This window comes from Acomys russatus, chromosome 14 (genome assembly GCF_903995435.1).
Source record: "Acomys russatus chromosome 14, mAcoRus1.1, whole genome shotgun sequence".
Classification (NCBI taxonomy): Eukaryota; Metazoa; Chordata; class Mammalia; order Rodentia; family Muridae; genus Acomys; species Acomys russatus.
In genome coordinates this window covers 15028044-15044050 of record NC_067150.1, presented here as the reverse complement: position 1 = coordinate 15044050, position 16007 = coordinate 15028044, and the positions used below count along the sequence as shown (strand labels likewise).

Genomic DNA, 16007 nt, shown 5'->3' with positions numbered 1-16007 from the left:
TATAACTCAAGGGTGTCATGGCTACAAAAGTCAGTGCTGAACCATGTCCCAGCCCCTCACTGGGGGATTTTAGGCAAAGGCTCTACCACTGAGCCACACCCCAGCCCCTCACTGGGGGATTCTAGGCAGAGGCTCTATCACTGAGCCACACCCCAGCCTCTCACTGGGGGATTCTAGGCAGGGCCTCTACCACTGAGCTGCACCCCAGCCCCTCACTGGGGGACCCTAGGCAGGAGCTCAACCATTGTCCTGTGTGTCTCAAGTTTAATTAACCCTGAGCCTGTTATGGTGCCCTGTGCTTAATTGGGGCAGCAGCTTCCATGAAAGTATTTGAAAGCTCCAGCTCACAAAATGTGATTTGAAGAACAGCTACTTGAGGGTATAGCTTATCCTCTTAGAGCCCATTAGCAGGAATATTAAGCCAGGAACCAGAACTCTGCAAAAGAGAGTGCCTGAGGTGGGTGGAAAGACGACTCCCTTGCATAGGAACTGTATAACTCAAGCCTTCAGGAGCTCTAACACCGTCTTTTGGCCTCTAAGGGTACGGCACTCATGTGCACATACACATGCAGATATGCACATACTTAAAGTAGTTGAGAAGAACCTTACTATCTTTGGGTGAGATTATGAGATGGCTCAGGAGGTACCTCGGGTGCCTTGGATTGGGTGGAAACAGAAGCCACTGAGGTGACACAAGGGGTTTAGGGCCTGTGCTTTCCTGTATATGGGTTTTCTGGTGAGATCCCTTGATGACTGCAGGTGGGACTAGTGACACTGGTGGAATCCTCGGTTCTCTGTCAAGTAGAGGCTTCAACTGAGTAAAGGGCTCCTTTCTCTTCTCATGTGCCCAAGATTTTCCTGTCTTTAAAGTTTTTTTTAAAGATTTATTTATTATGTATACAATATGCATCAGATCACATTATAGATGGTTGTGAGCCACCATGTGGTTGCTGGGAATTGAACTCAGGACCTCTGGAAGAGCAGTCAGTGCTCTTAACCGCTGAGCCATCTCTCCAGCCCAAGTTTTTTTTTCTTTAACATATATTTGTGTGTTAATGTGGAGGCATTGAATGCTGTGGGGTCAGGGGACAACTTGCAGGAGCCAGTTCATTCCTACTCTGTGCGTCCCCAGGAGTTGAACTCAGATTGCCAGTCTTAGTGGCAATCACTTACTGGTTGAGCCATCTTCCTGGCTCCACACTGTCATTTTAAGCATTTCCCTGAGATAGACCACTGTGGCTCTCAGGATAAGACCCTCCATGAATTAGGGTCTTTGGTACCAAGCTACATAGACTGCAGTCTTGAAACGGTATTTGGATTCTTTGCAAGTCTTCTAGGTCATTCTTTTACCTTCCATAGAAGTGAATTTGACTGAGCATTCGAACTTAACCCTGCAGGGCAAAGCTTAGGATCTTAGTGTGCTGAGACCTGGAGGCCAAACCCCAGGCATTTAATTATGCAGCTGCAGAGAACATTCCAGCAAGGCGCATGCCACACAGACAATTATTTTAGGAAAGCCACAGAAGATGTCTCTTTGTGGTACTTAGATCTTGCTTCTCTTTTACAATTCAATATTTCACATGTTGGGAGAAATGTCTCGTTTGCTTCAAAGGACATGCCAGGAAACACAGGCCGGAGATGCTAATTATGTGGACCAGGCTGCTTTGTTTTTGCATAATAAGACTCTTTGGGGGAAGTTCCAGCCTAATTGCTTGGGGACCTGAGCCAGTGGGAGGATAGGCTGGGAGGACATTTGGGCTCCTGTTCATTGTTCAGTTTTGAAAGAATTAGATTAGTTCTGAAAGGAGACTAAACAGCAGCGCTTTCTTCAGGGAGCAAGGGGAAGCCTTTTGTGTGCCGTTTTTCCTGTGTTAGGTTGGCTTCCCGGCTGAGCCTGACTTAGCCTGTGATACCAGCTACCTGGATACAGGGCGAGTACGAGACCAGCTGGGAAACTTAGTGAGACTCCATCTCCAAAGAAACAGTTAAAAAGAGGCTGCAGAGCCGGGTGTGGTGGCGCACACCTTTAATCCCAGCACTCGGGAGGCAGAGGCAGGTGGATCTCTGTGAGTTTGAGGCCAGCCTGGTCTACAAAGCAAGTCGAGGACAGCCAAGGCTATAAGAAAGCCAAAAAAAAAAAAAAAAAAAAAAACAAGAACAAAACAAACAAACAAACAAACAAAAAAACAGGTTGCAGAGATGGTTCAGCAGTTAAGCGCATTGGCTGTTCTTCCAGAAGACCTGGGTTGAATTCCCAGCACCCACATGACAGCTCGTAACTGCACCCATGGGATCTTATGCCCTCTTCTGACTTCTGTAGGCATGCATGTCATACACAGCCATACATAGAGGCAAAACACAGGCTACCATACTCTGCTTTACAGAGTGTAGTGTTCAGGTACCCAGGCACCCTTCAAACTAATCTGGTGTAGAGCAGCTTTGTTTCCTGGAGGCACTTCTCAGGGGTGTAGGAAAAAGCCCGTGTACCCAGAGTTGACAAGCAGCCCCAGATGCCCTGGTTCCTCCCTCTTGGCTCTATAAAGTTTCCTGGAGCAGTCAGGAGTTCTCCAATGGAAACCAGCCATGATAACACTTGCTTGTCATCCCAAAACTCCGGGGATGGAGGCAGAAGCACAGACCCAGGTCATCCTTGGCTACATAGTGCGTTTGAGGCCAGCCTGGGCTACATGAATTCCTGTCTCAAAACAAACAAAACTAAACAACAACAACAACAACAAATCCAAGAGTTCTTCCTCAAGTAGCCAGACATGGTGGAATATGCCTTTAATCCCAGCACTCAAGAGGCAGAGGCAGAGGCAGTTGCATCTGTGAGTTCAAGGCCAGCCTGCTGTACAAAGCAAGCTTCAGGATAGCCAAGGATATTACACAGAGAGACCCTGTCTGGGAAAACCAAAACCAAACCAAACCAACCAATCAACCAATGAACCAGCCAACAAAACCTTAAGAGTTCACCCACAGTGGGCTGGAGAGTTGCTCAGTGTTTAAGAATCTTGGCTGTTGTTCTTCTGAAGGCCTGGGTCCAATTTCCAGCATCCACATGGCAGCTCACAGCTGTCTGTAACCGCATCTGCAGGGGGCTGAAAACATATACACGCAGGCAAAATACCCATATGCATGAAACAAAGCAAGAGCACAGGAGAGGCATGACTCACTAGGACCTGGGGATGCTACAGGACCATAGGAAGGTCTTTCCTCAGCACATAGACAGAGTAGACTGTGACAGCTTCGAGGGTCCTAAGTGGGTCATCCAGGGCACTACATCTTTCTTTAAGTTTTTATTAGCATAATATACATAATAAGGGTTATGACATTTTCATAATACACATAACGTGCTTTAATTATATTCATTCCATCAGGACCCTCTCATGTCCCCTCCCACTCCTGCCAACCCCTCCCTCTTCCTCAGCAGCCCATCTACTTTCATGTCTTTTTCTTTTTCTTTTTTGTGACTCAGTGAGTTTTTTGTTTGTTTGTTTGTTTATTCAAGACAGGGTTTCTCTGTGTAGCCTTGGCTGTCCTGGACGCACTTTGTAGACCAGGCTGGCCTCAAACTCACAGTGATCCACCTGCCTCTTCCTCCCAAGTACTGGGATTAAAGGCATGTGCCACCACCACCCAGCTAGACCCAGTGAGTTTTGTTGGGGGCTTGCTTACAGAGTGTGGGTGAGGGGCTGTTTACAGGGCTGTGGGCTCCTTACCAGTGGCCACACTACTGGAGAAATGTCTTTTTCTCCCCAGCAACCATTTCTGCCTGTCAATCCTAAGGCAGGGACAGAACATTGAGCTTCCTTCCCCCTCAGCTACCATTCACTGCCCATCTGTCCTCAAAGAGGGTTGTGGCCTCATTAGCCCCTCCCCAGCAACCGTTAATGGTCTGTCAACCCTCAGGGAGGACATATCACTGGCTTCTGATGTATGAGCTTGCCTCTGCCTAGTTCTATATGCAAGGAAGAGTAACAAGGGCAGTAGGTGACGATGGCTCAGTAGGTAAAGGCACTTGCCACTAAACCTCATGACCTGCATTCTATCCCTGGGACTCACACCGTGCAAATTGACCTCTGGCTTCCATATGCACTCTGTGGCACACACTTGCCCACATGTACACCCACCCACACCCACCCACCCACACACACACACAAAATAAACATAATTTGTAAAACCAAACGAAAGGTTGCGAAGGAGAGTTCATCCGAGGGAAGTCATGTGGGCTGGTCTTATAAAGGGTGTTCCCCCACTTTAGCTGGGGTGTACAGAAACACAGCCTGACTCATTCTCATGCTCTGAGCTTCCGTCTGTGAACGGGTTGAATGGGTTATTTTTCTTATAAATTAGTGGAGGAGTAGAGCTCACTGTGTCGTTAGCTCATTTGCTCACATTTCAATAAAGGAATTTATTGAGTGGGAAGAGCAGACACTGTGCAGGAGGCATCTCGACTGCTCCTAACTCGGCCTGGCTTACTTACCTCTGCCTCAGCTCCTGGGCACTGCCTCTGTTTGGGATCAGTAACTGCCATGCCAAATGGTGGATCTTGGGCCACTTGCCTCTCCAGAAAACAGGTGTGGTAGGACACACTCTGGGCAGGCCTGGGCTCAGAGGGTAGAGTGCTTGCCCGGCATGTACAAAGGCCTAGATTCTTCTTCCTCAGCACTGCGGGAACTGAGCCTAGTGGGGCATGACCGTCAGCTCAGGAGGTGGAGGCAGGAGGATCAGGAAGCCACGATCATTCTTGGCTATGATAGGGAGTTCAAGGCTAACATGGGCTACATGAATGAGCTCCTGTCTCAAAACAAAAACAAGCTAAATAGGACCAGAGCTCTTCGTTTTCCAACTTGTGGCCACTACTCACTGTCGTTTGCCTGGACCTGAGCAGCCAGTCAGAGCTGGAGTGGACTGTGAGCACATAAGTCAGTGTGTATCTCTCTTCCGCTTAGAACCCTCCATGGCTACGCTCCGTGGCTCCCACCTTACTCAGACTGGCTGCTGCTCGCCAGCTTCTTCACTGTCACACTGTCATCTCCCCTCTCTTACCTCCCTTCGCTTAGCATCTTGTTCACTCTGCTCTGGTCACCCAGGTACATGACCCTGCCTCAGGCCTTTGCACATGCTGTTCTTCCTGCCTGGAGCACCTTTCCGTACACTCGGGGCAGCCCTCGTCCCTTCCTTCCTTCCTTCCTTCCTTCCTTCCTTCCTTTCTTTCTTTCTTTTGTTCTTTTGTTGTTGTTGTTTGTTTTTCAAGACAGGGTTTCTCTGTGTAACCTTGACTGACCTAGACTTGCTTTGTAGACCAGGCTGGCACTGAACTCACAGAGATCTGCCTGCCTCTGCCTCCTGAGTACTGGGATTAAAGGCGTATGTCACCACACCCGGCTTGATCTTCACTTATTTATATCTTTATATGTGTTTTCTTCCCTTTTTGAAATGTGTGTGAATATGTATGGGCATACGCAACAGGCATTTGTGGGCACATGCATGCCAGGAGGACAACATTCATGTATCTTTTGGCCAGGTCTCCCACTAGCCTGGAGCTCATCAAGGAGGCTAGGCTGGCTAGATAGTACAGAGATCCTCCTGTAACCACGCCCCCCAGAACTAGACAATACAGAGATCCTCCTGTAACCCCGCCCCTGCAACCACACCCCCTGTAACCACGCCCCCAGGACTCCACCACCAACTTTTCCTATGGGCGCTGGGGATCCGAACTTGGGTCCTCAAGCTTATGCAGCAAGCACATTTACCCACCGAGACATCTCCTTTGACCCTGATGCTTGCTCTTTAAGAGGTTTCCAGCATGGTCAGGGGTGGCGTAGCACTTGGGAGGCAGGGGCAGGCAGATATCTGAGTTGGAGGCTAGCCTGGTCTACAGAGTGAGTTCCAGGACAGCCAGTGCTACACAGAGAAACCTTGTCTTGAAAAAACAAACAAACAAGATCTGTTTCTCTCCACTCTACAGTTTTGCTTCTGAAATAGGGTTTACTTAAGCACTACTGGGCGATCACTGCATTGATTTGAACTTAGTGTGGGTACATTACGGGCACTGCACACTCCATCCCCGAACTCCTGCACTTAAACCGTCTTCCAGCACCAGCCTCCTACATAGCTGAGACTACAGGAGTGCACCACGGCACCACACTGAAACAGGGTCTCTCGTAGTCCTAGCAGGCCTTCAACTTACAACCTTCCTGCCTCAGCTTCCAAGTGTTGGGTTTACAGGCATGCAGTATGACATACCCCGCTCAAAGTCACTGCTTTTTCAGCAGCTATTCTTAGGTCCCTTTGTACACTGAGATTTTTTTTTTTTTTTGAGACAGGGTTTCTCTGTGTATCCTTGGCTGTCCTGGATTCCCTTTGTAGACCAGGCTGGCCTCGAACTCCACCTGCCTCTGCCTCCCAAGTGCTGGGATTAAAGGCATGTGCTACCACGCCTGGCTGAGGTTTGTATTTTTATTTTATTTATTTATTTTTGGCTTTTCAAGTCAAGGTTTCTCTGTGCAGCCTTGGCTGTCCTAGACTCACTTTGTAGACCAGGCTGGCCTCGAACTCACAGAGATCCGCCTGCCTCTGCCTCCTGAGTGTTGAAATTAAAGGCATGCGCTACCACCTCCCAGCTACTGTTCACCATGTTGAGACAGTGTCTTGCTCGTTCCTGAGTAAGCCAGGCTAGAAGGTCCAAGATCATCCAGGGATTCTCCTGTCGGTATCTCCCACCTTGACCTAGTAGTGTTCAGATTACAGACACAATCTCTCATGTCTGGTTTATGTGGGTTGTGGGGAACAAAACTAGGTCCTCACAGTTGCATGACAATTGCTTTACCCTTTGAGCCATCTCTTCGCATGTGTGCTGGTATGTATTTGTACATGCGTGCAGAGGTCAGAGGAAAACCTCAGCTGGTGATGTTCCTTAGACACCTCCCACCTTCTGTTTGAGACAGAGCCTCTTATTGCCCTGAAAAGTTGTTCATTTGTCCAATCAGCCCAAAGAGTTTCTAGGGATCAGCCAGTCTCTGTCCCCAGCTTTTCTCATGGGCACTATGGATCTAAACTGAGGTCCTCATGTGTGTAAAGCCATGTCCCCAGCAAAGGCCTTCTGTCCTTCCCAGCAGGCCCCCTCTTTGGGTTCCTATGTTTTGACTACACCCTTTCCTCTGCAGACTCTCTTCCAGAGCCCGGAAGAGGGCTGGCAGCTCTATACCTCAGCCCAGGCACCTGACGGCAAATGTATCTGCACTGCTGTGATCCCTGCCCAGAGCACCTGTGCCCGAGATGGGCGGAGCAGAGAGCTTCGGCAGCTCATGGAGAAGGTAGGGACCGGACAGGCCTTTGGAGAAGGCTGAGGATGCCCTCTTGGTTCTGTTACACCTGTCTCCTTGTAGGTTAAAACACAGAAAATCCAGCCAGGCAGATTGTTCTAAAGTGGCTGATGACTGAGATCCCACCTAGGTAGATTTGTAAAATTTATTTGCTTTTCTTTTTTTATTTACATTTTTATTAAATATTTTTGTTTGTTTGTTTTTTGAGACAAGGTCTCTCTGTGTAGCCCTGGTTGTCCTGGAACTCACTCTGTAGAGCAGGCTGGCCTTGAATTCAGAGATCCCTGCCTCCGCTTCCTCGGTGTTGGGGTTAAAGGTCTGTGCCACCACACCCAGCTTTATTAAATGTTTTGAATTTACCTTTCTTCTTCTTCTTCTTGCTATCACGTTGTTTTGAGACAAAGTCTCACTGTGAAGCTTGGCCTGGCTGGAACTTGCTATGTGAACCTCGGACTCACAGAGATCTGCCTGCCTCTGCTTCCCTAGTGCTGGGACTAAAGGTGTGCACCACCGCGTCCAGCTTTTTTTTTTTTTTTTTTTTTTGAGACAGGGTTTCTCTGTGTAGCCTTGGCTGTCCTGGACTCACTTTGTAGACCAGGCTGGCCTCGAACTCACAGCGATCTGCCAGCCTCTGCCTTCCAAGTGCTGGGATTAAAGATGTGCACCATCATGCCCTACCCAGTTTATTTTCTTTCTTCAGATAGTATCATGTAGCCCAGACTGTCCTCAAACTCACTATGGTATGTAGCCAAAGCTTTGAACTTCTGACCCTCCTGGCCAGGATTATGGTTCTGGTCTTCATTTTGAAGGACACCCTCTGCCTGGCTATGTGAAGAACTTACTGCAAGGTCAGGAGAGTGGAAGCCAGGAGAGAGGGAGGAGGTGACAGGAGTGAGGGGATGGGACTGGATGGAACCTGCTATGGGAAGGTTACTGCAGAGATCAGAGGAGTGTAGGCTTGGCAGGCATCTGTGCTGGTCCTGCCTGCCTCTGTTTCTGTGAGTGGCTGGGAGGAGGAGCTTGTCTCCTGAATGGTTCTCCTTCTAGGTCCAGAATGTGTCTCAGTCCATGGAGGTCCTTGAGCTAAGGACGTATCGGGATCTCCAGTATGTTCGAAGCATGGAGACCCTCATGCGGAGCCTGGATGCGCGGCTCAGGGCAGCAGATGGGTCAGTCTCAGCCAAGAGCTTCCAGGTGGGTTCCTCTGAGCTCAGCTCAAAGGTCAAGAGAATGGTTGGAGGGGTTTGGGGAAAGTGCTGAGGTAAGAGTTATCTCTGTGAAAGCAAGAGGACCTGAGTTCCAAGGGTGGGGTCATGCCTAGGAAGAAATGAGGAATTGGCTGGGCTCTGGGGTCTAGAAGGCATCCTTTGGAAAGGGCCAGGCATTGCATCCAAGATGATAGGGTGAAGGTATGGGTCAAGGGTTAAGGGTCAAAGGTCAAGGGTCAGGGGGGTCAGATCAGTGTCCATTCTCTCCTGGTGAGCAGGAACTAAAGGACAGGATGACAGAGCTGCTGCCCCTGGGCTCAGTGCTGGAGCAATACAAGGCAGACACTCGGACCATTGTGCGTTTGCGGGAGGAGGTGAGGAACCTCTCTGGCAACCTGGCTTCCATCCAGGAGGAAATGGGTGCCTACGGGTACGAGGACCTGCAGCAGCGCGTGATGGCCCTGGAGGCCCGACTCCATGCCTGCGCCCAGAAGCTGGGTAGGTCTTAACCCTGAAGCTTGGGCCCTGATCTCCACACCCAGCCCTAATGCTACTCGTATGCTCCAAAGCTAGGCGTGATTTGGCATCTAACTGCTAAAGCCTCTCTCTTCAGTTACTCGTTCCCCACCCACCCACCCAAGGCCACACCAGGCCTCAAAGCTGGAAGTGGCTTTGGCTCTTGAGTTCCAACCCTTTATGTTCATGTTGACATCCTGATACCACACCCAGGTTTCCTCCCTGACCCTTGACCCCCAGAACTTCTCCTAAGCAACCAGTGCCTGCCTCCTCCCCTGAGCTCTTGCCGCTTTCTATCCTCACTCCCACTGTTCCCATCTCCCAGGCTGTGGGAAGCTCACCGGAGTCAGTAACCCCATCACCATTCGGGCCATGGGGTCCCGGTTCGGCTCGTGGATGACTGACACAATGGCTCCTAGTGCAGACAGCCGGGTGAGTGATCCTGACCCCCGTGGCCAGAGGCAGTGACTGCCTGTCGGTGCCCTGAGAACCTACACTGCAACTCTGTTTTAGTTGTGGGTCTACTTGGGGTGGGGGGAATACACTTGAGTGGACTGCTTTTTTTTTCCCCCAAAGATGTATTTATTTATTTTATTATATACACAGTCGGGAGAGGGCATCAGATCTCATTATAGATGGCTGTGAGCTACCATGTGGTTGCTGGGAATGGAACTCAGGACCTCTGGAAGAGCAGTCAGTGCTCTTAAGCACTGAGCCATCTCTCCAGCCCGAGTGGACTGCTCTTGAACGCCAGAAAAGGGCACTGAGTGTCCCTGGAGCTGGAGTTACAGGTGTTTGTAGGCCACCTGATAGAAGTGCTTGAATTTAACTCAGGTCCTCTGCAAGAGCAATAAGTACCCTTAACTGCTGACTTTGTTTTGTTTTGTTTTTCCTTTTTTCTTCTGAGACAAAAGTTTTACTATGTAGAACAGGCTGGCCTCCAACTCAGAGATCTGCCTGTCTCTGCTTCTTGAGTGCTGGCATCAAGGGTGTGTGCCACCATGTCCGGCCCACCACTTTAAAAAAATATTTATTTTTGTATTTATTTATTTTGTGTGTGTGTGTGTGTGTGTGTGTGTGCACCGACATGCGTGTTACATGTGTACCACAGCATGTGTGTGTAGGTCAGAGGACAACTTGCTTGGGTCAGTTCTTTCCTTCTACCATGTGAGTCTTGGGGATTGAACTGAGGTGAGGCTTGAAAGCAGGCACCTTTACCCCCTGAGCAATCTAGTGACCATATGACTAAGGTTTTTCTAACCTTGTCAGTCTGCGTCTACTGACTAGAGAATATGGTTGCAAGGTGCACTTATGTGTCCTTTAGCATCAGGGGACACACTCTGAGAGCCACACGGGTAGGCACTCTTGTCATGGTGCAGACACCATAGAGCACTTCCCCAAATTAAGATGCATTGGGGCCAGGGAGGAAGGGAGGTAGCATAAGGGGCAAGAGCGCATGCTCCACTAACGTGAGGACCTGAGTTCAAATCCCTAGTGCCCCATGTACACCAGTGCCGTACAGAGCAGACACAGGAGGACCACTGGAGCTTACTGGATGCCCGCTCCACTTAAGTTAGAGACCCTATCTCAATGAAATATCTCAAAATCTGAAGGTGGAGTGTGACAGGGCCAATGTCCTCCTCTGGCCTCTGCCTGCTTCATTTCTGTGCTTGATAAAGCACTATGGCAACGCAACTTAAGGAAGAAAGGGGCTTAGTTTAACATAAAGTCCATTATTGTAGGGAATTCAAGGCTGGAATTTCAAACACGTGCCAATCACAGCCATAGTCAGATGAGAGAGAAATGCACGCATGCGTTCTGGCTTGCTTGTGCTCAGCCCGATTTCTCCGTTCTCCTACCCTTCAGGACTCCTTGTCTAGGAAACAGTGCTGTGCACAATGGGCTGCATCTTCCCACATTAATGAGCAACCAAGACAATCCCCTATAGAAAGGCACACAGGCCAACTCCATGTAGATAATCTCTCATTGGTACTCACTTCCTAGTTAATTCTCCATTGTTTCGAGCTAACATTAAAGCTAACTATCTTGGGCTGGAGAGATGGCTCAGCGGTTAGGAGCACTGGCTGCTCTTCCAGAGATCCCAAGTTCACTTTCTAGCAATTACATGGTGGCTTGGAACCATCTGTAATGGGATCCGATGGATGACCTGGTGCATAAGCAGATAGAGTACCCAGACATAAAACACGTAATAGGTAAATCTTTTTTTTTTTTTTTTTTTTTTTTTGAAACAACGTCTCTCTGTGTTGCCTTGGCTGTCCTGGACTTGCTTTGTAGACCAGGATGGCGTTGAACTCATTGCGATCCGCCTGCCTCTGCCTCCTGAGTGCTGGGATTAAAGGCATGCACCACCACACCTGGCATAATAGGTAAATCTTAAACTAACCACCACAACGGGTGACCAAGTGTCGCAGAGCCAAGCAGTAAGTCAACACCACTCCACTGCAATCACTGACCTCTACTGACGATGCTCCAACCAACTGGTTGGTTTGGAATTGGATTTGAACTTAACTAACCCTGTCCACTCTTAGCCAGGTGCCTTGGTATCACTCTTCTAATTTCCTTATCCTTGGCGTGGTGCTTCATTGAAGTTCTTAAGTCGTAGCTCAGTAATGACGGCATTCACAAGTGCATGTTAGCATGGTGCTGCTGCTGCGGAGCCAACGACATGCCTGGCAACCTTGTGCTTTACAGGAGTTAGCCACTGACAATTAATTTGGGCCAGGCAAGGTGGTAAACCCCTTTAATCCTGGCACTTGGGAGGCAGAGGTAGGTGGATCTCTGTGAGCTCAAGGCCAGCCTGGTCTACATAATGAGTTCCAGGCCAGCCTGGGCTACATAGTTAAGACTTTATCTCAAACAAACACAACACAGTGAACTCAAAGTCACCCCTTATTACCCAGTAGCTGGTCAGTGAACACTCTCGACCCAGTGTCCAGTGAATCTGTGACCCCAGTGAGTCTCCTGGAGGCAAAATGTCCCCTGGTCCTTCAGATCATCACCACTAAGTTAGGAACTTTTTTTTTTTTTTTTTTTTGGTTTTTCGAGACAGGGTTTCTCTGTGTAGCCTTGGCCATCCTGGACTCACTTTGTAGACCAGGCTGGCCTCGAACTCACAGCGATCCGCCTGCCTCTGCCTCCCAAGTGCTGGGATTAAAGGCGTGCGCCACCACGCCCGGCTAAGTTAGGGACTTTTTGTTGTGTGTGTTCATGAAGGCATGTGCACAGGCAGGTGTGTGCTGGTGCATGTGGAGGCCAGAGGTCAACATATATTTTTCTTTATTGCTCCACCTTGTCTCTTTTCTTTTCCTTTCAGTATGTATGTGATGTGATATGCAGGCGTGTGTACTCACGGAGGCCCGAGGAGGAGGCCAGGTTCCCTGCTCTATCACTCCTGGCCTTGGTCCCTAGACAAAGGCTCTCACTAAACCTGGAGCTAGGCTGGCAGCCAGCAAGTCCCAGTGACCCTCCTGTCTCGGCTCTCAAAAGCACTGGCATTTCAGGCACATGTAGCCATGCCCAGCTCTTCAGATGGGTTTTGGGCTCAAACTTAAAGTTTATGCTTGCAAAGCAAGTGATCTTCCACACTGTTGCCTCTTCCTGCCCCACTCCCCAACTCCAAACTCCGCCCTAGTTAAGGTCTGTCACAGAACTTGCAGCTCATCAATATGGCCATGCTGGCTGATCAATGAACTCTAAAGATCTGTCCCTGAGTCCCCATGCACTGGGGTTATAGCTGTGCACCACTGTGCCCAGCTGGTTTGTGGGTACCTCAGGTCCCGCTTGAGTGGCCCCTTAAACCACCTCCTTAGGGCCATTAATGCTCACAACCGCTAAACCATAACCAGTCACAAATCATAGGAAGGACTGTGACTGAGTAGTGATATGCTGATGGCTGACTTGTGATGACGAGGGTTGATCTTGCCTGCTTGGCCAGTCCCCGAGGGTCACAGGTTACAGTCCCTCCAGTGACTGGCTGCTGCTTTTATAGGTCTGGTACATGGATGGCTATTACAAAGGTCGCCGAGTGCTGGAGTTCCGTACTTTGGGAGACTTCATCAAAGGTCAGAACTTCATCCAGCACCTGCTGCCACAGCCGTGGGCAGGTACAGGCCATGTGGTGTACAATGGCTCTCTGTTCTACAACAAGTACCAGAGCAATGTGGTAGTCAAGTACCACTTCCGGTCGCGCTCCGTGCTGGTGCAGAGGAGCCTCCCAGGAGCTGGTTACAACAACACCTTCCCATATTCCTGGGGCGGCTTCTCGGACATGGACTTCATGGTAGATGAGAGCGGGCTGTGGGCTGTGTACACCACCAACCAGAACGCGGGCAACATCGTGGTCAGCCGGCTGGACCCTCACACCCTGGAGGTCGTGAGGTCCTGGGACACCGGATACCCTAAGCGCAGCGCCGGCGAGGCCTTCATGATCTGCGGTGTCCTCTATGTGACCAACTCTCACTTGGCGGGAGCCAAAGTCTACTTTGCCTACTTCACCAACACGTCCAGCTACGAGTACACGGATGTGCCCTTCCACAACCAGTATTCGCACATCTCTATGCTGGATTACAACCCCAGGGAGCGGGCCCTGTATACCTGGAACAACGGGCACCAGGTGCTGTACAACGTCACCCTCTTCCATGTCATCAGCACTGCCGGGGACCCCTAAATGTCCCTGCAAGGGCTGTGGGGGGAGCCTTCCCACACTGCCTGTGACCCCCCTCAGCCTTCTCTTGGTCGTGCCCTCCCAAGATTCCTTCTCCCCCAACACCCAGCCCAGGTTTCTGTTCTCTGGATCTCTATCCATGCATTTTTTTTCCCTCCATTTTATTGATCTCTGCTTTTGATACTCCACTTCTGAGTCTTTCTGCCTTTTTACGGATGCTTCTCTTCCTTACTGATCGCATCTCTTTCCTCTCCCTCTATGAAGTCCTCCTCCTCTTTCCTCCTCTCCCAGTTTCCCACGTTCCTTAGCCCTCACTCCCACCCTACCCCTGGATCTGAGTGCATGGATTTTTTAAAAAAAAATTATTATTTACATATTTTCTTTCCTGGTTGCCAGAATAAACGGGACCTTTGACATTTGATGTCTGGGTTGTTTTTACCCAGTGGTGGTTTGTATAAGATGACTCGAGGTGGAGCCCTGTAACAGCCCTTTCCCGGGTTAGCCAGCCCCTGGAGGAGCCCACCCAAGCCAAAGGTGTTTCAGTCAAAAGCAATTCATTTAAAAACGATTGGATCAGAACAACAGAGAATTCTATTATGGCGACGAAAACTGGCCGTAAGTGAATATTCTCCGTTGCTGGCTCACTCATTGACCACACTGGCACATCACTGAGCTGTCTGGTGATGTTCTAATGGGTTTTTAACAAATTGGCTGCTTTTGAGAAAGGCTAGGGCACCCAATTTCTTCTTTGCTTTATAACTGCAGAAATAATTTTTACACCAGCCATGCTAGTTACTAGCAGGACTCAACTAACTTAAAAAGGTGACCCAGCCAGGTTTTGGGCAAACCCACTGCACTCCGTAAGAGACTGGGACAGGGATGTGCCCAATGTAGTGGGAACAGGGGTCCTTGGGGAGGTGGCTACCCTGAAATGGAGGCATCAGGTATTTGTCCTTAGGTAATCTGATCTGGCAGTTATTTTTTAAGAAGGTTTATTTAGTTTATGTATATATGATAGCTCTGCCTGCATGTCAGAGGAGGACATCGGATCACATTATAGTTGTGAGCCACCATGTGGTGGCTAGGAATTGAACTCAGGACCTCTGTCTGGAAGTGTAGACAGTGCTCTTAACCCCTGAGCCATTTATCCAGCCCCCTGGCAGTAATTTTTCATTATCCCTTAATAAATCTATTCACTATGCTAAAACAAACAAAAAACAGAGGTGGAGGGTGGCATGACAGGGTTAGGCAGTCAGCGGGAGAGGCCTGGTGTTCTTGAGCTGCGGCAGCACAGAACAAGGTAAAGGATTAATTAGGAAATGGACCCATGCAGTACAGACTTGTCTCTGTGTAGCCAAAGATGACCTTGAGCTTTCGGTCCTCCTGCCCTTACCACCACTACCATGTCTGGTATGTAACGATGCTCAGGGTGGACCCCAAGGTCCATTCATGCTGGGCAAGCACAAGCCAAATGAGCCACAGCACGATGAGGGCTTCATGTCAGCTAGGTGTGGGGATAAGGACAGCACACTGGCTCTCAACCTGTGGGCCACAACCCCTCTTGAAAACCTTTCTTCAAAACCACTGGCCTCTCGTAACAGTAACAAAATTAGTCATGAAGTATCAAAGAAGTTTTATGGTTGGGGTCACCACAACATGAGGAACTGTATTAAAGAGTCTCAACATTAGGAGGGCTGAGGCTGGGGCCAAGGTGTCGCAAGATGAGGGTCATGGTGGAGCAGCGAATGCTGTGCAGAGCTTTCATCTGGAATGGGGTAGTGACTGAGCGATACATGCTGCTCCCCATCCCCCATGTCAGGCCACTGAACGCAGAGCAGGAACAGCATGTGAAGATCTCCACTGGCCCCGGCCCCACCCTGCTGAGCCACCAGGAGGCTGCTGTCCCCATCTCTAATTAATGGCCCCTGTGATTAAATCATCTCCGGGAACTCAGACTAGGATGCCATATTGGGAAGGAAACCCATGAATAATGAATGGGGCTGCCTAATGCACTCATTTAAAACCAATTTCTAAAGACATCCTCACGAAGAGCAATTAATTCCCACCTAAGTGAACAAGCATGACACTGGGGGGGGGGGCAGGGAGTCCTGGATTAGCTAGAGGACTTTATGCCACTGGAAAGAGCAAAGGCTCAACATGGAGACATCTACTAGTCGCACCACTTCTTGGGAGGCTGATGCCATCCGAGTTAGACACTGTCTCAAAATCAGAAGGAAAAGGAGCTCTGCCTATGACCTGTGCTCAAGGAGA

At 49.5% G+C, this 16007-nt stretch overlaps 1 protein-coding gene across 2 annotated transcripts in view; it reads left to right on the top strand.

Moving 5' to 3' along the window:
• Olfm2 (olfactomedin 2) overlaps positions 1-14157 on the top strand; it is an 81559-nt gene extending 67402 nt beyond the window's left edge. For both annotated transcript variants that reach the window (XM_051155962.1, XM_051155961.1), the window contains exons 2-6: positions 7170-7319; positions 8376-8522; positions 8815-9034; positions 9378-9484; positions 13062-14157. In XM_051155962.1, the coding sequence (XP_051011919.1) occupies positions 7170-7319; positions 8376-8522; positions 8815-9034; positions 9378-9484; positions 13062-13739 (1302 nt within the window). In that variant the 3' untranslated portion in view covers positions 13740-14157. The remainder of the gene's footprint in view (positions 1-7169; positions 7320-8375; positions 8523-8814; positions 9035-9377; positions 9485-13061) is intronic.
• Positions 14158-16007: the final 1850 nt, after the last annotated feature.